This window comes from Pavona decussata, unplaced genomic scaffold, assembly GCF_977016875.1.
Source record: "Pavona decussata unplaced genomic scaffold, jaPavDecu1.1 SCAFFOLD_133, whole genome shotgun sequence".
Classification (NCBI taxonomy): domain Eukaryota; kingdom Metazoa; phylum Cnidaria; class Anthozoa; order Scleractinia; family Agariciidae; genus Pavona; species Pavona decussata.
Genome location: NW_028145546.1, coordinates 1,915,001 through 1,936,997, shown reverse-complemented (window position 1 = coordinate 1,936,997; position 21,997 = coordinate 1,915,001). Strand labels below are relative to the sequence as shown.

Below are 21,997 nucleotides of genomic sequence, written 5' to 3'. Positions count from 1 at the left end.
TGTATTAGGAGTGTGTTCTTTCTATTACATTCAGGTCAAAGTTGTTATGACAAAATGTCATAACTATTATGTCTTTTTATTGGAAATGGTAAGAACTTTTCTTACTTTTGTGCTTTTGTCTTAAAGAATCATGTAGTTTGTAAAGGCTAAAATTATTCTCCATAACCTCCTCACCTTCCTTCAAGAATTCCCAACAATGGTTGGAGAATTGAATCTGATTCTTGCTGGATTGTTGTCTTGCTACTTGGCAAAGCAGGGTTAAAGTTACCAGTACTTTTGATCCTGTAAAAAATTGGAACCAAAAAGCCAAACTTTAAACAAAGAAAAATACTGCAATTTACCAAAAGACTGTACAACTGGACTGGATATCTAGGATCTTAAATTGTATCATACGGCGCGTAATATGTATCAAGTTTTGAACATTTAAACAGCATTGAAAATTCTGATTTCCCTTGCCTAATTTTGACAGAGGCTGGTAAATTGTCTCAGTAGTTTGTCCACAACAGCTGGAAGTCACAAGCAGACTTTGAAAAAATATAGATTGTAGGATGAAACACACCGTTGCGTAAGAAGTTAGAGGAACTCAAACAGGAGATTTTGTCCCACAAAATTTTTTCCTGCACTTTTTCCAGGTCGGAGAAATAGGTTATAAGATTTAAAATAAAGAACTCTTACTTTACAAAAGCAGAAAGGAAAACCAAAACAAAGAATGAATTTGCTCATCTTACTTGAATAACAGGTTTCCAACACCTTTGACACTTTCTTGTATTTCTGAGTCAAGGCTGCAAGTAGAAAGTACACTAAATGTTTCTGAAAACTCAACAAACAATAATTATTATTTGCTGATAAACAGCCTGATATAACTAACGTTTTGTCCAACAGTAGTCATGGGACGGACATGAATTTGCATCTCAAAATGAAAGTGCACAGGCTAACCAATGATAGTGAGTTGGTAGCTAAAGCGCTGTCTATCAAGTTAGTTATTATTACTAATAATAATAATAATATAATATATAATTAAGCATTACACTAAGTCTCAATGCTTTACAACTCTATAAAAATGCCAATTAGAAATGTGAGAAAAATACATAAGTCATGATTAGTTATTATCTAATTTCTCCTCGCATTATCATGACTTGTTCAAATGTTTTTATTTATTCTTCTTCTTCACCAGTCATCTCCACAATATACATTAGGAGAATAAAGGTATCAAAATAACGGAGAAAGGGCCAAAAATAGAAAGACTAATACTTAGCCCTAAAGACGAAAAAAAAAATAAAAATAAAAAAAAAACAAGGATCATATATTATTGGTTTTCAAGGGAGAGATTATTTAATATACTTGTTCAAATGTACAGGTCACAAGTATTAAGGAAACAAATTTCTTGACACCAATTTTTCCTGTTAATTTCCATTAAGAAAATAGAGACCATGCTGTCAGGAGACCTAATTTCTGAATGTGATGGAGCACTGGTTGACATCTTGGAAAATGCGTAATCAGAATAAAGTGCTGTTTTAAGTACATGGAAGAAAGTATGCTATCTTGGTGATACAGACCATGCTGTCAGGAGACCTAATTTCTGAATGTGATGGAGCACTGGTTGACATCTTGGAAAATGCATAATCAGAGTAAAGTGCTATTTTAAATACATGGAAGGAAGCATGCTATGTTGGTGGTCTTGATTTGATAGTCTCAGGCCTCCATAAATGGCAATTGACTCAATACAACATATTTGCTGACAGATTGACTTTTAATTATCTTATTAAAAGATGGCCGTACTTTATCATTGTTTACCTTCTAACAAACACCACACACAATTCATCAAGAGTGAGATTTAGTTTCACTTGCAGCTCTTTGAACACTTCACTGCATTCTGGGGACAGCTGTAATTGAAATTAAACATGATAAAGTGAAAATGATGAAAGCAAGCACTTGTGGAGTTCATGTAGAGCAAAAAATGATCCTGGCTGCACAAGCAACTGCAACTCTGCAATCAAGCAGCATGCTATAGCAACAAACTATAAGATCCACTGCACAGACACTGAAATCCTTGAACACAGAGTAACAAGCAACCAAGGAAGGTTTTTCTTGGAGTCATGGCACTTCACCACAGACAACAACATGGTTACCGAACTTAGAGTGTTTCAGCACGCTTACATCCCACCAATTAAAAAGCCATCCCACATGATGTGAAGCACAAGCATTTATCAAACTTTGAGGAAGGTAGTCTGATGCCACCAAAAACTTAGAACAAAATACAAAACATTAAAATGTTTAATTCTAGAAATAATTCTGACAAAACCAATCAGGAAATATAATAAAAAAGAGGGGGAGCCCCACTTCCCTGTTATTCTCTATGACAGTGACTGCATAGAACAGCAAAAACTCAAACACGTTCAGTACCTTTTCTCCTCCACCCATTGTCTCATAGAGTTTTTCCAGCTGAACTCGCAGCTGTTGTATGTTGTTCATCAGAATACAGGCTGTTTTCCCCTGCTGACACCAGACATCAAATTCTTTGACAATTTTATCAGCATATTGAAGCAACACATTCTGCACAGTCTGGAAAGACAGCAAAATAAGATTTAAGTATCACTACAAGTTAATGGAGCACAACACAACCAGACAGTTAACAGTTATTTGCAGGAAAATTAGATAAAAAATACTCACAATGGTAAACTTGATGATGTAGCGGGTTTGTATTTCTGGGTCTGGACAATCAAGTTTCCGGACAATTTCATAGCTCTGAAAAAAAATAAATAAATAAATGATACTTTAAAAAAATAATAATAAAATAATAAATAAGGTGAAAATCAGTCTTAAGACCATGCGGTTAGCATAACCAGTTTCTTACTAAGGCCAGTTAATTGGATCATGCAATCACTTGTTTATGTGAAAACTCTGTTAATCCAACAGATTATAACCTTATACTCATGGACTGTTGGTGGGTGTATTATTAGCAGGCCCCCACTGTCAGTAATACTCTGGAGTAAGATATGGCAACATGTAGACAACAAATAATAATTATAATATTATTATAGCAATAATAACAATCTTTATACAGGGAGCCGACACGGAAGTGAAATTCAGTGGGGTCCTGTAGATTGAAAAAAATAATAATTGCATAAAATGAATGTATATAACATTGTTACTTGTTTTAGAGAATCCTGTTCATGAGTTAAATATCCTCAGAAGTATACATTAATGATGTTCACTGTTCCGAACTGAAAATTTATATTCCGCGTTTCATTTTGTGTAAGGCGCATTGCGTGTGTATGAGTGGAGACTAAGTTCCAATGAGTGGACACTGGGTCCGAGTTTATGTTATGAAAACGTTGCTCGACGTTCTGGTCGAGAATCATGAAATGTATTGCCTAAGTTTTCGTTGCGTTTTAGTGAATAAATCGTTCATTTTCATGGTCCTTCGAGCCGGATGAACAGTATCGACGATCGGTCAAGCGAAAAGGAGTGTTGGACTTCTGTTTCTTGCCGCGAAAAAGTGGGTTTTCGCATCTTGGCGATTGGCGCCAAAACACGTGTGTTGCAGCACCTTGATCGAGTGGAACTTCAGTGGATTTGCAGTGGAATTTTAAACGGTGTTTGAAAATGTCGAAAGATTTAGAAGCTGTCAAGAAAAAGAGAAGGTTTCTGAGAAAATCTTTAACAGACACGGTGAAGTCAGTCGACGAAGCCCTGTCACAACAAGATAATCATGCACGAATTCAAGTGTTGAAAGATAACATCGCAAGCAAATGGAGCGATTTGCAAGAAGTGCAAGGCACAATGTGCACGATGTTGGAAGATGCTGACATTGATGCCGAGTGTGAGAGTCACAATGAGTATGAAGGGCGTGTGATTGAAAGCATGGCGAAAATGACGAGTTATCTTTCAAGTAAACATTTGCCAGAAGTGAAATTGGCGGGAAGCAACCCACATGTATCTCAGTCGTCTTCTCAAGTACAAGTTAAGCTACCCAAGATCAATCTACCAACCTTTGATGGCAATGTTTTGAGTTGGCAACCCTATTATCAGTCGATAAAAGTTTCGGTAGTCGACAATGCGTCGTTGGCAGATGTCCAAAAATTAGAGTATTTGATGAGATCGCTAAAGGGTTCGGCTGCTGAAGCGGTGAAAGGTTTTGCAGTGGTACAAGCGAATTACCAGCCAGTTTTGGAAATCCTGAAGGAAAGATTTGGGCATACAAGGTTAATCCTCGATGCACATGTAAGATCCTTGATCCATTTGCCACGTTTGAGCTGTGATGATGCAGCCTCCATGCGTAAATTTTACGATGAAGTGATAGGTCACGTTCGTTCTGTCGAGTCCATGGGTGAAAAGTTTAAATCTGAAACTTTGGCTCCTGTTCTGGTGCCCCTTATCGTGGACAAGCTACCTAAAGAAGTTGTGGAAAAATGGGAACTGGAGCTCAGTGAGGAAATAGCTAAGCAGGACTGTGTAGAAGTGAAAACACTGTTCACTTTCTTGGAACAACTGATTAGAGCTAAAGAGTCTTCCCAACCTCCTTCTCTTGATTCGAAAGCTCCAGCAAAGGAAAATCCTGGAAATCGTGAAAATCGTTTCAAGTTTAACCGCTCGCAAAGGTCATCCACCTCTGCATTATGTGCGACAACGCAAGAGGGCAAGTGTGTCATTTGCTCCAAAAACCATGGTTTGAAGTCATGTGTCAGTTTTCTGTCATTGCCTGTAAAAGAAAGGTTCAGAAAGGCAACGTCTAAGGGTCTGTGTTTCCGATGCCTTGAATCTGGTCATAGAGCTGAAGTGTGCCAGAAGCCTCCATGCAAGCACTGCCAAGGTAGACATCACAGTCTCCTGCATCAAGATTCAGCTCGACCTCACTTGGAAGAAGTTAAGGTGGAATCGGTCCCTGAATTACCATCCCCTTCATCAGGTCCTCCTGTGTCATCTTCAGTTGTGGCAAATTCTGTTGCAGTGGGCTCGGGTGGAAAGGTGATTCTGCAGACTGTACCAGCTATTTTGTGTGGAGTGAATGGGTGTTCAAAAGTTGTGAGATGTTTCTTTGATCCTGGTTCTCAAACATCGTTTGTTCGGCAGAGTGTAATTGATGAGCTTGGTCTTAACGGGAAGAGTGTCAAAATTGTTGTCTCTGGATTTGGAGGAGAGGCTACCAAGAACACTTTGCGGAAGAGAATTACATTTACTGTGGCACCTGTTGATAAATCTGGACAGCCTCAGTGTATTGAAGCGCTTACTACACCAGTAATATGCCGGCCAGCTGAAGCTGTGGATATTCATCCAGCAAGATGGTCTCATCTTCGGAACATAGTATTTCCTGAAGAGTTCCCTAGAGATGAACAGGAGATTGATGTGCTTATTGGTTTGGATTTCTATTATTCCTTCGTGACAAGAGACATTGTAAGAGGACGTTCCAGTGAACCAGTTGCAGTTCGCACAACTTTGGGTTGGGTCTTCTGTGGACCAACAGGTGGTCATGACCGAGAATGCACTGTGTCTATGAATGTTCAAATTGGTGTTGAGGAACAATTGAATGAAACACTTCAAAAGTTCTGGGATTTGGAGTCCATTGGTGTTAGACCTGCTGAAAGTTCAGTTTCTACTACTCATGTTGAAGATATGGTCTTGAAGAAGTTTAAAGAGACTCTAACGTACAATGATGGTCGCTATGAAGTATCCTTACCGTGGAAGAAAGATCGTGTTGCATTGAAAGATAATTACCGGCAAGCGGAAAGTAGGTTGTACAATCTAGAAAAGAAGCTGCTCCAAGAGCCAATGAAAGCTACGTCATACCGAGAAGCGATTAACAAGTATGTTGAGAATGGTGTTGCTGAAGAAGTACCTTGTGATGAAGTTACACCGACAGATGGGCGTCCTGTGTTTTATCTCCCCCATCATGCGGTCATTAGAGAAGACAAGCAGACAACCAAGACAAGAGTGGTGTTTGATGCATCAGCTAAAGATAGCAATGGTGTCTCTCTGAACAGCTGCTTAGAGCCAGGCCCAGCATTGCAGCCAGATTTAGTTGGAATTATTCTGCGTTTTCGAAAGAATCATGTAGCTATCATGGGTGACATAGAGAAGATGTTCTTACAGATCCGGTTAAAAGAGGAAGACATGGATTCACACCGGTATCTATGGAGAGATCTGGACCCTAAGGCCACGCCTAAGATTTACAGAATGACAAGGGTCACATTTGGAGTTGTTTCCAGTCCTTTTCTTGCCATTGGTACTATTCAAGAGCATGTGAAAAGGTGTAAAGGAACATTCCCTGTTGCATCAAGTGAAATTTTAAGGAACACTTATGTTGATGACTTTGCTTCAGGGAGAGACAATGTGCAGGAAACACTGAAATTGCAGCAAAGTGCAACTGAGCTTATGCAGAAAGCTGCCTTTAATTTGACAAAATGGTCAAGCAATTCGTCTGAGCTTATGGATTCTTTACCTGAGAGGGACAGAGCAGCAGTTAGTCTCGTCAACCTGGAGAGTGATTTAGCAGAAGCACATCCAATGACAAAAGCATTAGGTTTAAAGTGGAATACGATAACTGACAGCCTTGTCTTTGCAATTGATGCGGACATTGTTAAGTCCAGATCAGAGACAGTGTACACAAAAAGAAAAGTGGCGTCTTTAGCAGCAAAGATTTTTGATCCGATTGGTCTAATCGCACCGTTTTCAGTGAGGTCAAAATTGATTCTTCAAAGTTTGTGGACCCAAGGTGTTGGATGGGATGAGGAAATTCCCATGGAAGTCTCATTGAAATGGAATCAGTGGGTTCAAGAACTTTCAGAACTTGAACACGTTCACATTCCAAGATGTTACACTGATTTGTCATTAAGTCAGAATCCTAAAGTTGAGTTACACGCATTTGGTGATGCGTCGGAAGTTGCTTATGCCTCTGCAGTTTATCTGAGAGTTGTTAGTGAAGATGGAAAGGCATCTACCAGTCTTGTAATGTCCAAGACCCGAGTGGCTCCTGTAAGGAAGATTACACTTCCGCGCTTAGAGTTGATGGCTGCTGTAATTACTGCTAGACTTTGTACCTATGTCAAAGGTGCAATCGATTGTCCCATAAACCGCATTGTTTGTTGGACAGACAATTCTTCAACTTTACACTGGATCAGAGGAGCCGCCTCACAGTGGAAACCATTTGTTGCCAATCGTGTTATTGAAATTCAGTCATTGTTAGATCCCAGTGTTTGGAGGTACTGTCCAGGACCGCAGAATCCAGCGGATCTACCTACCCGAGGTTTGTCTGCAAGTCAGTTAAGAGAGAGTCATTTGTGGTGGAAAGGACCCTCTTGGTTGCAAGAGTCCGAAAAAGATTGGCCCGAGGATTTGAGGTCAAAGCCTTCCAGGGAAAATGTTGACCCAGAGAGGAAGAGTAAAGCTAGTGTCAGTTGTGTTGTGCAACCCAAAGAGCCATTCATTGACTTCACAAGATTCAGTAAGTACGGTCGCTTGCTAAGAACTGTTGCTTGGATCAGAAGATTCGTTAGAAACTCAAGGGTGAAAGAGGAGGAAAGGATTGACAGCCCTTTAACTGGTTTAGAGATGCAAAATGCAGAAAAATGGTTGATTTTTCATGTACAAGAAGCAAGTTTTGCTGAAGAAATTACGTCAAGTAAACGGCATGGTACAGTGAAGGACAGCAACCTGGCCAATTTGAACCCGTTTATGTGTCCTACTAGTGGTTTTCTTCGTGTTGGAGGAAGAATTCACAAGTCACTGTTACCAGAAGAGGAGAAGCATCCTATTATCTTGCCTTCCAACAATCCTGTTGTTAAGTTGTTGATTGATGATGTTCACCGCCGTGAGCTTCATGCTGGAGTTGAACACACTTTGTCAGTTTTGCGACAGAAATTTTGGTTGATCAAAGGACGATCGACTGTCCGTCAGACACTGAGGAACTGTCTAATATGTCGCCATTACCTAACAAAGCCCTTTGGTCAGCGGATGGCACCACTTCCTGAAGACAGAATTAAGCCTGCGCCCCCGTTCACTAATGTGGGACTAGACTTTGCTGGTCCTTTGTATTTGAAAGACAGTGGTGATAAAGTCTATATCTGTTTATTTACATGTGCAGTTACCCGTGCGGTACACTTAGAGTTGGTGTGTAATATGACGACTGAGCGATTTCTCCTTGCTTTGAGACGCATGATTGCAAGAAGAGGAATGTGCAGCATTATTTGGTCAGATAATGCAAAAACTTTCAAGGCTGCTAACAAGGAGCTACAGCAATGTTGGAGAGTATTGGAATCAGACCAAACCCAGAGTGCTTTGTCCGAAAAGAAGATTCAGTGGAAGTTCATAGCGGAGAAGGCCCCATGGTGGGGTGGGTTTTATGAGCGACTTGTAAAGAGTGTTAAGACGCCATTGAAGAAACTATTTGCCAAAGCAATGTTAGATGCCGAGCAGTTAACTACTATTTTGGCTGAAATTGAAGCACAACTGAACAGTCGTCCTCTTACTTACCTGGGTGCAGACCCTGATGACTACAGTGTGATTACCCCTGCACAGATTCTGATTGGCAGAAACCTTCAAGTGTGTCCGACTAAAGACACTCATGTTTCAGAACAGACATCAAGAGCCCTCACCAAACGATTTCAGTATCACCAGAGGCTCGTAAATGGATTTTGGAAGCGTTGGCATGCAGAGTATCTGAAATCCCTGACACCCCTCAAGAAATGGTATAAGATTGGTCGTGAAATCCGTAAAGGTGACTTGGTCCTTGTGAGTGAGGATCGTGTAGCTCGGGGTCAATGGTCACGTGCACGAGTGGAAGACACCCACACAGGCCGCGATGGACTTGTCCGGTCCGTCACCCTGCGGACCTCATCCGGAAGTGTTACTCGCCGTCCAGTGCAGCGGCTACACCTGTTTGAAGCCTGTGATGCTGATATAGCTGCTGAACTTAATTGAACTTGATGAGACATTGTTGAACATTTTAGTTGAACTTTATTGAACTTTGTTGACAAGTTACATGTGATGCACTCCCTGCATCGGGCGGGAGGATGTTCCGAACTGAAAATTTATATTCCGCGTTTCATTTTGTGTAAGGCGCATTGCGTGTGTATGAGTGGAGACTAAGTTCCAATGAGTGGACACTGGGTCCGAGTTTATGTTATGAAAACGTTGCTCGACGTTCTGGTCGAGAATCATGAAATGTATTGCCTAAGTTTTCGTTGCGTTTTAGTGAATAAATCGTTCATTTTCATTCACTGAGCGAGGGTCTGCAATGTCAACAAAACATGCCTAGCCATAATTTGTATGAAAAAGAAACAATTTTAATTAATTGTTTAAGACTGACCTGGTTCAATGAGCAGAAGATGTCAACCACTGAGTTGGAGAATAACGAGTGAGGTGAACTGGGAGGAAACTGCAGATAGAATTATATTTATACATCTGAGTTCTGTTATGTTTTGTTATCAACAATCTGTCACAGGTTGTTAAGAGGAAGGGGAAAAGGTTGATGAAGCAGAGACAGGACTAGCTTCCCATTGTTGTGTCCTACAGTTTGAATCCCAAACTCAGTAGCATTATTACAAATAAGTTTATTAAAGTCCACTTTCTTGTACATAATTTCCATACTAATTTGTGCAAGGTGCAGTCTCGTTTTCTTTAAACCTGTCAGAGCATCCATTTCTTCCATTTCATTCTTTCTCTCTTTAATCTTTCCTTTCACTTTTTTTCTTTGCTCTTGCTTCTCTTGTTTGCCTTGTCAACAAATACATTTTCTCCTCAGGTGAAACAAGTCCTGACAGACAAAAAGGGCTACCAGTTTTTTTGTTTTTTTTTAAGACAAGATGGACATCTTATTTTCAAATTCCTGGTTAAAAGCCTAGCACTAGTCCAGCTAGCTCACAATGTCAGAGCCAATTATTGGAAAACATATTGTGACTGGTGCAGGATGGAGGGATGGAGAAAACATGGATGGCAAGAGGTGAGATTGAAAGGTGTAATCTCATGGACACTCTAGAAAGACTTACACTATCTCTCTTGTCACGATCAAGTGCACCAATCATAAATTCTGTTGACACTTCATCACTCTCAGTCAACCATTGAGAAACAAATGGCTCAAACCAGCTACAAAAGGATAAACAAAGAGTGTCACTAAATAAATAACTAACAAAATAACTTTTACTACTTAGCTTCCAAAATAAACAATGACTGGATAGTTGTTAAAGAACATCCTGCATATCACATAGCTTTTAAAGAGAAAAGTGTACTTGGGGTTTTTGAGAAACATCCACCCCCAGGACTAATCAAAGCACCAACTTTCAGGTTAAATACAGAAAATGTTCAGAATCACACCACCCTACTTTTACTTCAACAAATTATTAAGTTGGGCTAAATCTATTTCGTTATTACAGTTACTGGTATTTTCCTTTATTTCATTTCACAGTGCCACATTACCTGGCATACTCTGGAACTTTGCCCTTGTTATCTGGACAATGGCTTGCATACTCACTGTAAAACCACTTCACCTATAATGAACAAATCATTAAATAAATGAGTGAACAATGACTATGAACCATGACCTTACAAAATAAATAACAATTATTGTTGTTCTCAATATTCCACACAAATGACATCACAGATTTTTAAACACATCATGACTCAGACAAACATACTACTCCATGTTATTTTGATCTTGAGTAATTGCACATAGTGCTATTTATAACAATTAAAAGTTATTAATAACTTTATCTCCATTTACAAAGATCAGATTCAACCTGAAAAAGGAAAACTGTTGAAAAAGTAAATCTTGTTAATAGTCAGATTAACTCACCTTAAAGTGGAGGTTCATATAATCAGCACTATTCCAGCGAGACTGTTGCCGCAAACTGTGTTCTAAAAACAAAGTTTGATTGATTGTTAATAGTTACTTTCTTGTCAAGATTAACTTGTTGTAACTCAATCACTCTCAATTTAAGGAAAGCCAGGACTGCGAAAAGAAAAAAGCAAGAAAGCTATAAATGCATAAAAGACCATCACATCCAAAGCCAGAGGGCAGATTCACAAAGTCCTGCTAATATATAAGTTAAAATGTATCTTATTTAAGTATTGCTTCTTGACAAAAAGGCTACAAGCATAGGCTACAAACAAATAGACACAACCAAAGGCTATTCTTAGTCCAATTTTCTTAGTCCTATTTTGTCGAAAAAACAACGCTTAGCCGGGATACATCTTAACTTATGAGGGCTTTAAAATTTCCTTTTAGAATATCAATTCTCTGCTAAACCCTCCCCTCTTCTGCAAAAATATTATTATGAAAAACATTATTATGTCTGTGCTAGTGGTACATCCCACCTTTCAACATATCCTGCAGGTCTGATGAGAACAAGTTCCAAAACACCTGTGCACTGACCTCACCAACATTCAGCTCAGTCGGAAACCTGCAAACAAGCAAAAATAAGGAAACACATGTCACATTGCTCATCTTATATAACACTAAATTAATCCAAAAAGTAATTAACAGTAAATTAAATTAATTAAACATGATTCATACTGGTTTAGGACATGAGTATAGACGCCTCTGTCTTCTTCAATCACAGACACAACCAAAGATATCAGCTTTGGCCAGAAGTCCAGACTCTTGGGACCTGGTTGCTGCATGCTGGGGTCTAAAGTTGAGCTTTCTGAAGCCAGTTCCCTGTCGTACAGCTCAGAACAGTTGGCATAGAGATATGCATAGCTACCCTTCATGCAATTCTGCAAAGAAGATTGATACAAATTAATGGTCAGTTTTCATCCCTCAGCTAATAAATATTAACTTCTTCTTAAAAATGTCTGCTCAGGGCTTAGCTTGGATTGCAAAAGATCTTCATGGCAATTGAACCGCAACAATCAAAGTAAACAACTTCAAGCTTGCAACATCCTGGCAGAACTGTACTGTTCCCATTGGGCTTTTCATCTAAGATGACATCTACTACCAACCTTAACACATTCGCGCACAATCTCTGCAGTCCTTGTGGGTCGCTGACTGAGAACCTGACAAAGTAGAGAAAAAGAACTAAATTGCACTGCAACAAACTATTACCCAAGCAAACCAAGTAACAACACAGAGCAAACCCAACTCCAGCCCAAACACACAACTACCGGCATAAACCATTGCAACCAACTGTCACACACTGAAACCAACCATAACCGACTGCATTCAATTACAACCCATGACAACAATAATTGAAAGTAGAATCCACTACCAACAACTATAATTTACTATAAAACTGATCAGCCATGACCCACTACAATCAGTCTTAACAAAGTCATGGTTCATGGCAACAAACTATAACCACTGCAATTATTGTTACCCACCGCAGCCAACCATAATCCACTACAAGGTGATGATCAGATCTCTGATCAGGCATGTGGTGGACTGTATGACATATTGTTTCATTAACCCTTTTACCCCTAATATCAAAGAACGAATTCTCCAATCTTGTTGCCATACTTTCCTTATAAAGGTAACAGGGAGAAGTTATTAGAAAATCAATGAAATTCACCTTGGGTGATCATATTGTTAATTCTTGTGATCTCAGGGGTTCAATAAGCATTGATATTACAAGGAGAAATTTGATGCTGATCACTGTTAGGGATTACAGAGTTAAGACTTTGAACAGGCAGGCAAGAGATTAGAGCACCTGGGCAAGTTGGTCAACCTGGATAATGTCATTTTCTGGAAAATGTCAGTTGAGATCGTTAAAAGCAGCCGGGCAAAGTCCTTTTCACAGTTGGTCAATATGCCCGGTGCCTGGCCCTTTATGAAACCCCTGTGTTTCTAATGTTAATTGTGTTTCTGAGATAATTTGAAACTGTTTGCATCCTTTACAAATGTGATAAAGGCATGTGAGTGAAATAAAATGTATCTTAATAATTTTAAATCTTACCTTACCTTACCTAACTTAATTAGACACGAGTATGTTGTTATGTTGTGTGCCATAAAATTCCCTCAATATTTGAGATGCCAGCACCTAAATAATACCATGGTTTCTAGTTGCACTCCAGCAAAAATTAGCAATAATGCACCCCACCCTCTGAAAATAAGCCCCCCTCTCCAACAATAACAGCTGCACAAGCAACTATGACCATTGTAAATTAAGCATACCTTCATTCTGAAAAATGTGACACTTGTTAACAAATCAACAGAGGACTTGAGGTCATCCAGCTTGTCAGGGCTGGAAGCAGGAAAATTTGTCTAAAAATAAAACACAAGAACAGGAGTTTTAAAAAAGGACAACAGCATAAATTCATGGGTCAAAGTCAGAAGCACCTGATTACAAAACGCTTACCCTGTAGTTTGCAATGTCAATTCTCAGTGTGTTGTAAAGATGATCCACAATCTTTACAAACTTTTCACTCTGAAGAGAAAGAGAAACACACTTTAAGTAACTTCATGTAACAATGACTTGACCACTTAATGAACTATTCAATGACATGTCATTACCATCATCATCGTCATCAGCAGCAGTAGCAGCAGCATTGTTACGTCAAGCAATATGCCAGCCATGTCAAGTGAACTGAGTTGCTTAGATAATGTTACAAATATTTCCACCAAATTACATTTCATGAGAAGACAAATTCACTCCATTGTGCTCTCACTTCTTACCCCAAAGTTTGTGGAGGTGAATCGATGAGATGCAGATGTGGCTGAGTTTGCAGTGGTGTGAGAAAAGAAAGCATTGATGTTTGCAAGCAAGCTGCTGATGACTGCAGGGACACCAGGGCACATGTAACATGCTGTGAGACAGGACAGGTGCCTAAATGGAGGTAGATAAATCAAATATTTAGAGCACTGAATCTATCCAGTATGCTGTAAGTTACATGTCACTTGAAACAACAAATCATCATCATCAATAATAATTAATATACTCACGTCATTGCTTGGTAAATGCTTTCAATTCCATAACGCATAGCAAATTCATTGACTATTTCAAGAGCTGGTTCTGGAAAAAACACTTTCCAGGGATCGTCTCTCTGCAGCAAATTAAATTGCGACACAATAAGAAGGGTACTACAGACACTTTGAATATTGGCTAAATTATTTAAAAAACTTCCTGCTCTAAGTAAGGCCTTCTGTGCAACAGAGCACAAAGAGAGGAGGGGAGGTGTGGTCACACAGTAAGTAGTCAAGAGTAGTTTTTACCTGGTAACTAAAACTTATTTTTGAGCTCTTCCTGTTTCACTCGCCATTACTGGGGGAATCCTTGTTAGTTTCTTTTCCTCCACAATTTCAAGTTACTGAGGAGCTCTTTTTCTTTTTCAATCAATTACTTGCTTGATGGTGCTTTCCAATAGTTGGCAAATGTTATTAAAGTTGCTTGAAGTTCTGATAGGGGGTGTTCTGTTGCTTGTGTGTGTTGTGATTGTCCAGGCCAACTACTCTGGATCTGCTTTTGTTACACTCAAGTCACAAGTAACATCAAAGATTCAACTTACTGTATTTGATGCAGGAAGAAGCACCTGACCACTGTTCTTTTCACACAAAAAATGAAAGACATTCTGAAAAGTTTTAAAATACAAAAAATTATTATGATTATTATTATTAATATTAAGGAGACATGTATAAGCAGAGGCTTAAGATGGCACAGCTTTGACTCAGTTATCTCAGAAAATGCAGCGCATGTAGAGTGCATGAAGAGCCCAAAGAGAATTGTATGTGTAGGAGGCTAGGGTGATTCACCATCAGGCCCATGTTTTTTTATCACTTATTTTTCCAAGTAAACTTTGTAATTTGAACATGCAAATTTATAGACTGCAATGAAAAATAAAGGAAAGGTGGGTAACCTGAATGACCATAAAATTTTGCCAATGTGCGAAAAATTATTCGTGCAATTTAATGCCATGTGAATCTGCACTACTGTTTTGATTTTGAGCTTAATAAAGTTAACACGTGTTGCCAAAATTAGTGACAGAGATAAGTATGCAACATGGGTGGGGGAGTACAAAAGGAAAATAATTATCTCAGTGTAACAAGGAGGACACTTGGAATGCACAAGTTTACTTTATACCTTCCTACTGTAAGTATGTTTTTTGTTGTTGTTTTTACAGAAAATTGGAAATTCAAGCTGACGATATCACACTGCTCATGCAAGAACTTTAGCCATTCTCTTCACTTAGCTACGTTGCTTGTTACATTATACAACTAATCACCTCATGAAGGCAGGTGTACTGTTGATGATATGGAACAACTTTCTCCTCTCCCTTGATTTCAATGCTGATTCGCAGTCGTATTGCTCCTGACACAGCTGATCTGTCAGTTCTTTTCTCTGTAGAAGAAAAATTACTTTTAATTAACCCTTTAATTCCAATATCAATATGCACAGTCTCCTTCCTGTTCTCTCCATATTTTTATAGTACTAGTTGGGAGAATTTGTTTGTAAAATCAAGGCAGTTCAACTTTGGTGATCATTCCTTATTCTCATGACCCGTATGCTTGATCAACTAGTGATATTGTAAGGAGAAATTACATACTGATCACTATTGGGGCTTGAAAGGTTAACTTAGACCTCAGCAGAAGAGCAATGTTCAGTGCAACATTGTCAAACAGAGTGGCAGGATTTAGTTTGGTAGGACAGTGAACAATTTGACAAAATTCTTTTTTAATATCATGACAAGTGCTGTCAACATATCCTCTCCTCGTGAATGCAAGTAAGTAAGTAAGTAAGTTTAAGTAAGTAAGAACTTTATTAGTGTCCAAGTCGCTAGCATACAATGTACACTAATCTGCAAGCAGATTATTCTACATATTTGCATGTAAGCTTGGTTTAGTCTTGATATAACTCCTCCACAGGTAATCACATGTTTTGACTATTTTGTTAGAACTGACATGTATGAGATGACCTGGAATATTTCATTTTCATCATCACCTGTAAACTCCCAAATGTTGCTGAGTGCCTCTCCAGCATTTCTAGCATACTATTAATCCCACAATGTTAAGTGTAGTGCTTTGTTATTCATTTAAAGTCAATTTTATTCTTTTTATTTTTTTTTTTTCATTACTTGGTTTGTTTTTTTGTTTGTTTGGCAACATGTTTGTTTTTCGTTTGTAGTTAACATGTGAACAACAAAACATATTTCCACCATACCCAGATTGTACCAGACATCCATCTCTCCACTAAGTGTCCGCACTTCAATGATTGTTTGGCCAAGGAAGTCATCAGGCTCTCTAATTAGTTTGGATTTCACTTTACCCTTAAAGTCATCATCCTCATCCCTGCGAGCATGAAATGATGCACTCAGATGAAAATGTATCCTGTTTACATGACTGCATGTGTCACAAAACTCAACTCAGCATGTCTTTATTGTGCCTTTAAAAATTAATATTATACACAAACTCTGGCGTTAAAAACCCAACTGATGATTGCATTTCTTATGGCTGCCAATTGTAACGGCTTACCGTAAAAATTTCAACAAGCGACAGACTGTGAAAAAGAGAAACCATCCTCCAATCACAGCATGCAATAATTGTAACCTTTAGACCATGCTGAGCTAAACTTCAGTCCTTCAAAATTTTCTGACACTCCTGCTACGATTACTAAATCAGCTGTGAAAAATGAAACAAGGTAGTCCAGGGCTTAAGAGATTTGTTGTTTAAATTAAGGCACAGCAAAAGACTGTTTTGATGCTACTTACCAAACACGCACTTTGATTCTGTCAGATGAGTTGTGACAGTCACTGTACAAAGGGAAAAAAGAATTCACAGAATGTAAGATTTTGTTAATTAAGCTTAACTCCTATTAAAGCAAGTTGTGGAGTATTGCAATCAAACAGTTTAAATTAACTCACAATCCAAATGTCTCATTCCATTCTGGATTCAGTTCATGTGGGATCGTCTTTGTTCTTTTCTTTGTTCTGCCAATCTGTACTGTCACATAAGGGTCACTTGTACCTGACACAATTAATTTATAAGATTTATTAATAATCCATTTTGGTATTATTAATCATTAATTAATCAACATTCATATATATCCAATCAGTAGGCAAAGTTAAAAATCAAATCTAAACTTTTTAGATGCTATATACAAAAGCTCAATGACTGTTATTTTAATTTGTACAGCATCTAAATCAATCAATTTAAATAAATATTACAAAATATGAGAAAACCATGATTAATATTCAAAACTTCCAAACCTGTCTTATCTTTGGCAATGAGTCCTTGTGCACTCACAACTATGGAAGAACAAGAATTGGGAATAAAAAAAATTGACTGTTAACTGAGATCAATTTTTTGACATAATCATTGAAACAATGCTGTATTTCATCTGTACAATGGGAAAAGCAGGTAAGGAATGAACAACCAGTAGCACATATCTGGGGGAAAATGTCAGTGGCTGGTTGCTCTAAATGGAAGCTGAGGGTCTGGGAAGGTTAAGGCCAGCATTCTAAAAGGTTGGAATCACCAACAGGAAAAACAGAGAGGCATATAACAGGAGAATGAAGAATGGACCACACAATATTTTGATGTGAATAAATTAGTTTACCTGTGATAAGTATTTTTGCAGACCATTTTGATGTTCCTTCCAAGATCAAGTTTTTGACAGCTTTCATGTGTCCAGCATGTGTCTTGAGTTCCATGTGAAACACTTCACTGATAAAAAGCCATTAAACAAAAAAAAAACATATCAGCAAATAATTTTAAAAATAATTAATATCAGAACAGGTCACATAGCAAACTAAGATATCTATATCCATCAAATTATTATTAATATTATGACAATAAAATAACTTCCAATAATTATTAATAACTACTAATTTTTCCTTTAACTCCATCAGGAATCATTGCTTTTCAACCGATACCCATCCTTAACAAAATTAAAATGTAAAAAACTACCTGATTTGTTCAAATATTTCAGGTCTTTCGGTTTCCCTGGTCTCCATTCTGCTCTTCATAGCAACAATTATAGAGTGCGTTTTGTCATCTGTCCCATGTTTGGCTGATTTCTCAGCAGCACCTGGAAAAACAGACGCAAGGTTAAATGGCTTAGAAGGAGGAATTTTGTGAGGTAACAAGAATACATCATAGACTAAAAATACTGAGAACAAAGCTGATTAAATCCCACAAAAAAAATAAAGATTGACAGTTTTATTGAGCTATGACTTACGCTGTAAGCAATCGGCATTCAGCAAGTCTTTACATCTTTCATGACATTTGACTCCACACTCTGTAAGTAAGAACACTGTCTTATTTAACTGATTTACAAACCAACTGAATGACTGACTTGTTGAACCACCAGTGACCTGACTAATAGGCAGACAGGTGGAAATACTAACTAAATGCAAACACTGACTGTCTGAGTGACTAAACGAATGTCTGACTGACCAGCTGATTGCCTGAAGTTCTGTCCTTCTGAATGTATGTCCATCTGAAAGACTGACCGAAAGACTGACCACTGGACCACAAGCTAACTGGCTCATTGGGCTGACTGACTGACTGACTGACTGACTGACTGACTGACAGATGCACTGACTGACTGACTGACTGACTGACTGACTGACTGACAGGCTAACTGACTGACTGACTGACTGACTGACAGGCTGACTGACTGACTGACTGACTGACTGACTGACTGACTGACAGGCTGACTGACTGACTGACTGACTGACTGACTGACTGACTGACAGGCTGACTGACTGACTGACTGACTGACTGACTGACTGACTGACTGACTGACTGACTGACGATAGACAGACAGCTGGAAATATGAAATGGTCAAGATTTAAAGATTTATAACAGTGGGAAATGAGAATAATAGAGTAACAGAATTAAGGCATTTGCAAGATTGGCACTTCAGTTGGCTGGCTGGCTGGCCAACCAACTCACCAACTGAATGAATGACTGACTACCAACCAACTGGCTGGCTGGCTGACTGACTGGATGACTAACTGACAATGCCAAGCTAGTTGATAGACTAGCTGAGTGTGTGTAGTACTGACATGTTTCACATCACCTTTGCATTTAAGGCCTTGTCTGGCCAAACCCCAAAGGAGACCTTCACACTCGTAGCAGTAAGCAGGCACCTGAGTCGACCAGATCTCAAATTTGTGAGGGGTGGTATCTGAAAAACATCACCCAATATATCAGTAGTGAAATACAAACTGAAGGCTACAACAAGTCAATCTTGTTACAGATACTTATTTTGGATTCCTTTGTTGTCAGCTATTGTGCATGTATGTAAACCTCCTTTTTTGTAAGTTACAGTGTATTGTAAATAATCCTAGTTGATTAACATATATGCATGTGGGGGTTAAGGTTGTTGGAAATTCAAACAGTTGTTTAAATTTCATTACCTAACTGCTAATGATGGGAGTTCCCATCTAAGCATGTGTTACAAAGTAAAAATGGTTGTTGTTATTAAAAATGCTATTTTAATTACAACACTTTGGGAACAAAAAGCTGTTTATTCACCTGAGATGGGATAAATAAGTGCCTGCAATGTCTTCTTATAAACGTGAAGTTTCTTGAAGAAAAAAAAAAGCATTTAGCAATCAGAAGTGTAATATTAAACTAAAAGACAAAAGCTGAATGATAATAATATGAATAATTAGAAACAAATTTATATCAACAAGCATCCCCTACACATACCAGTTCCTCGTCATTCAAATGTGCTCTCTGTGACATCATCATGTGAGGCTTCCTGATCTGTTTTGAGCTTGTTCTTGGCTGCTGTAAAGTGAGATTGCACATGCGACATTGTACAAACAGTTTGTGAAATAATCCATGATTTATAAGACTGTTTCAAATTTAATTTTAATACTGTGGATTCATTTAGCATAAAGCGACACCTAATCCATTGTTTTTTCTATCGGGTAAGTACATGTACATTATGAACCACTTCATTGTACACTTTTTCATCGCTTTTTAATTTTAATTCACTGGATAAGAAAAGATCTTATCCGTATCTTTCAAAATGTTTGCATTTAAAGTGTATTTAATAGGTTAAAATAATAACTGCCTTTCTCTCATTTTGCCCTCTTGACCTAAACAGAAACATTTAATTTTTTCTTCTACCTAAAGGACAGCATACTAGTTTTTTTATGTGGATTTTTGTGGACTCAATATTTTGGCCTTGTTTTTGTTGAAAACTAAGCATATAGAAAATCAGCAAAAGAAACCACAGAGTGACTTTGCTACGAAAAAAATGGAAGGCCACAAATAAAAATTCAGACACTTATAATGAGCAAAACCAAAAATTGGCTTAGAATGCAACAGTAGACATTTATTAATAAGCACCCAGCCCTTCAAGTATAAGTAAATAATTTAAGAATGTACACAACCCATATGATTATACTGTTTTGAGCCAAATAAGCAAAATTTTAATTAAACATAGTTACCGTATATGTTCCTGCACAAACTGCAGCATCCCCGTGCATCACCTCTTAACTAACAAGTCATTTTGTTACAAATATCAACAAGAGCCTCAACATGCTATGGGTTAAACCTGTTTAGATTAAATCACATTTATTAATTACTTCTTCAGTTTCACTTACAACAAATGGAATTGATGGCCTCCTCCTTCTCATCAGAGAACTTGAATCATCTTTCATGTCAAGAAGTGCTTTAGTTTTTTCATTCCTGAAAATTAACATAAAAATGTAATCATTAACTTCAGCATATAATGATTCTTCCAGAAAATATCTATACCCCTCCCCCCAACAGAAGGTTTTTTTCTTTGAAACCCCCCCCCCCCCAAAAAAAAAAGACTTGAGAAGAAAATTTCTAGCCCCAAAAATCTCTACTCAAATTTCAAACCCAAAAGGAGTTTTTGCACCAGAGACCTTCCTAGGGGGTTCATTACCTTCATAATTTTAAGATCTATTGCAAAGAGCAGAAATACAAGTCGTCTTCCTTACCATGAAGATTTCCGTGATGTTCCAGGAGACACTCTGAATCCTCCCTTTCTTCTCAAAGGTCCGTTCCTGTCGATGTCATTATCATCGCTTTCATCGCCTTCCCCTGCTGATCTTTTGGATGTTTCCAGCTGCTGCACATCTGTATGGTTGACCTGTGTGTGTTCCGTCACCAGGATATGATCATCATGAAGGATTTCAGTACTCTCTACAAGCTAATAAAGAAAAATAAATCATAATAACAGATTACAAAATGTTATTGGTACTTTGTCCTGGTCATACACCGGTCATAACTCATTATTATACCATTAATGAGGTAGTCAATTAGAGGGGGGTGGAGGGAAAGCAACCCCCTCCCTCCTCTCCCCCCAAAATAAAAAAAGATATGTAACATTGGCATCAAGAACAGTGAGAGCCACTTTCTTAGGGCTAAAGTGATGGGTGATTTCATAAGTAAAGAGTATCACTATAGCTAGTCAGACATTCAAGTGAAGTGCCCATGGTAATTCCTTTTTAACACAATAAGTTAATTTATAATTATTATGTAAAGGATTCCTGAATATATAGACACATGAAATACCACTAAAAGCAATATTACTACTGACATTTACAAATTGTATGTGGGTAGACATGTAAACCTTTTCCTTCCTAACTAGATCACATTATCAGTTTCCTGTTTGCCTCACAGTTGACTAAAGCTAGATGATCTACTGTTGGCAGAGCTAACAAACAATACTAAATTTGCCATAAACACTAGGAGAATGTATCAGTGTAAAAAATAACTAAACTAAATTTATACTGTCCTTCTTTTCCGCACACTTTTGTATTACAAAGACAGTAAGAAAAATAAATAACTAAAGGTTATTATTGATCATCACCATCTTCTATCATTGATTTTTCAAACACCAGTAGGGGGTTGCAGATAAATACTTAAATGACTACTACATCAGTCTTAGAATCAAAGGTCAACTCTTTCAAGAAATTGCATCACCTATCCAAACAGAAATTGCTCATAGAGGTGCAGCATAATGGATTGCTGAGCCCATTGTACTCCTGTGTGAGTAGAGAGGATAACAAGGAACCAATCTTGTCTAAAAACATTATGGCAGCAACAAGGACTTCAACCAACCACAACAAGATTGAAAGGCTGACA

The 21,997-nt window shown here is 38.1% G+C and overlaps 1 protein-coding gene across 2 annotated transcripts in view; it reads right to left on the bottom strand.

Annotated features, from left to right (window-relative positions):
- The window catches only part of LOC146468156 (protein unc-13 homolog B-like), a 38,933-nt gene that overhangs the window by 6,290 nt on the left and 10,646 nt on the right, over positions 1 to 21,997 (bottom strand). For both annotated transcript variants that reach the window (XM_085124667.1, XM_085124668.1), the window contains 30 exons: positions 20,848 to 21,059; positions 20,485 to 20,569; positions 19,580 to 19,660; positions 19,403 to 19,454; positions 18,945 to 19,052; positions 18,099 to 18,158; positions 17,828 to 17,948; positions 17,478 to 17,584; positions 17,128 to 17,166; positions 16,783 to 16,885; positions 16,630 to 16,671; positions 16,083 to 16,210; positions 15,148 to 15,263; positions 14,434 to 14,496; positions 13,871 to 13,971; positions 13,604 to 13,754; positions 13,287 to 13,355; positions 13,103 to 13,192; positions 11,935 to 11,988; positions 11,507 to 11,709; positions 11,308 to 11,393; positions 10,787 to 10,848; positions 10,411 to 10,481; positions 9,984 to 10,080; positions 9,305 to 9,373; positions 2,671 to 2,745; positions 2,404 to 2,562; positions 1,795 to 1,883; positions 729 to 782; positions 175 to 282 (listed from right to left, as the gene is read on the bottom strand). In XM_085124667.1, the coding sequence (XP_084980793.1) occupies positions 175 to 282; positions 729 to 782; positions 1,795 to 1,883; positions 2,404 to 2,562; positions 2,671 to 2,745; positions 9,305 to 9,373; positions 9,984 to 10,080; positions 10,411 to 10,481; positions 10,787 to 10,848; positions 11,308 to 11,393; positions 11,507 to 11,709; positions 11,935 to 11,988; positions 13,103 to 13,192; positions 13,287 to 13,355; positions 13,604 to 13,754; positions 13,871 to 13,971; positions 14,434 to 14,496; positions 15,148 to 15,263; positions 16,083 to 16,210; positions 16,630 to 16,671; positions 16,783 to 16,885; positions 17,128 to 17,166; positions 17,478 to 17,584; positions 17,828 to 17,948; positions 18,099 to 18,158; positions 18,945 to 19,052; positions 19,403 to 19,454; positions 19,580 to 19,660; positions 20,485 to 20,569; positions 20,848 to 21,059 (2,855 nt within the window). The remainder of the gene's footprint in view (positions 1 to 174; positions 283 to 728; positions 783 to 1,794; positions 1,884 to 2,403; positions 2,563 to 2,670; positions 2,746 to 9,304; positions 9,374 to 9,983; positions 10,081 to 10,410; positions 10,482 to 10,786; positions 10,849 to 11,307; positions 11,394 to 11,506; positions 11,710 to 11,934; positions 11,989 to 13,102; positions 13,193 to 13,286; positions 13,356 to 13,603; positions 13,755 to 13,870; positions 13,972 to 14,433; positions 14,497 to 15,147; positions 15,264 to 16,082; positions 16,211 to 16,629; positions 16,672 to 16,782; positions 16,886 to 17,127; positions 17,167 to 17,477; positions 17,585 to 17,827; positions 17,949 to 18,098; positions 18,159 to 18,944; positions 19,053 to 19,402; positions 19,455 to 19,579; positions 19,661 to 20,484; positions 20,570 to 20,847; positions 21,060 to 21,997) is intronic.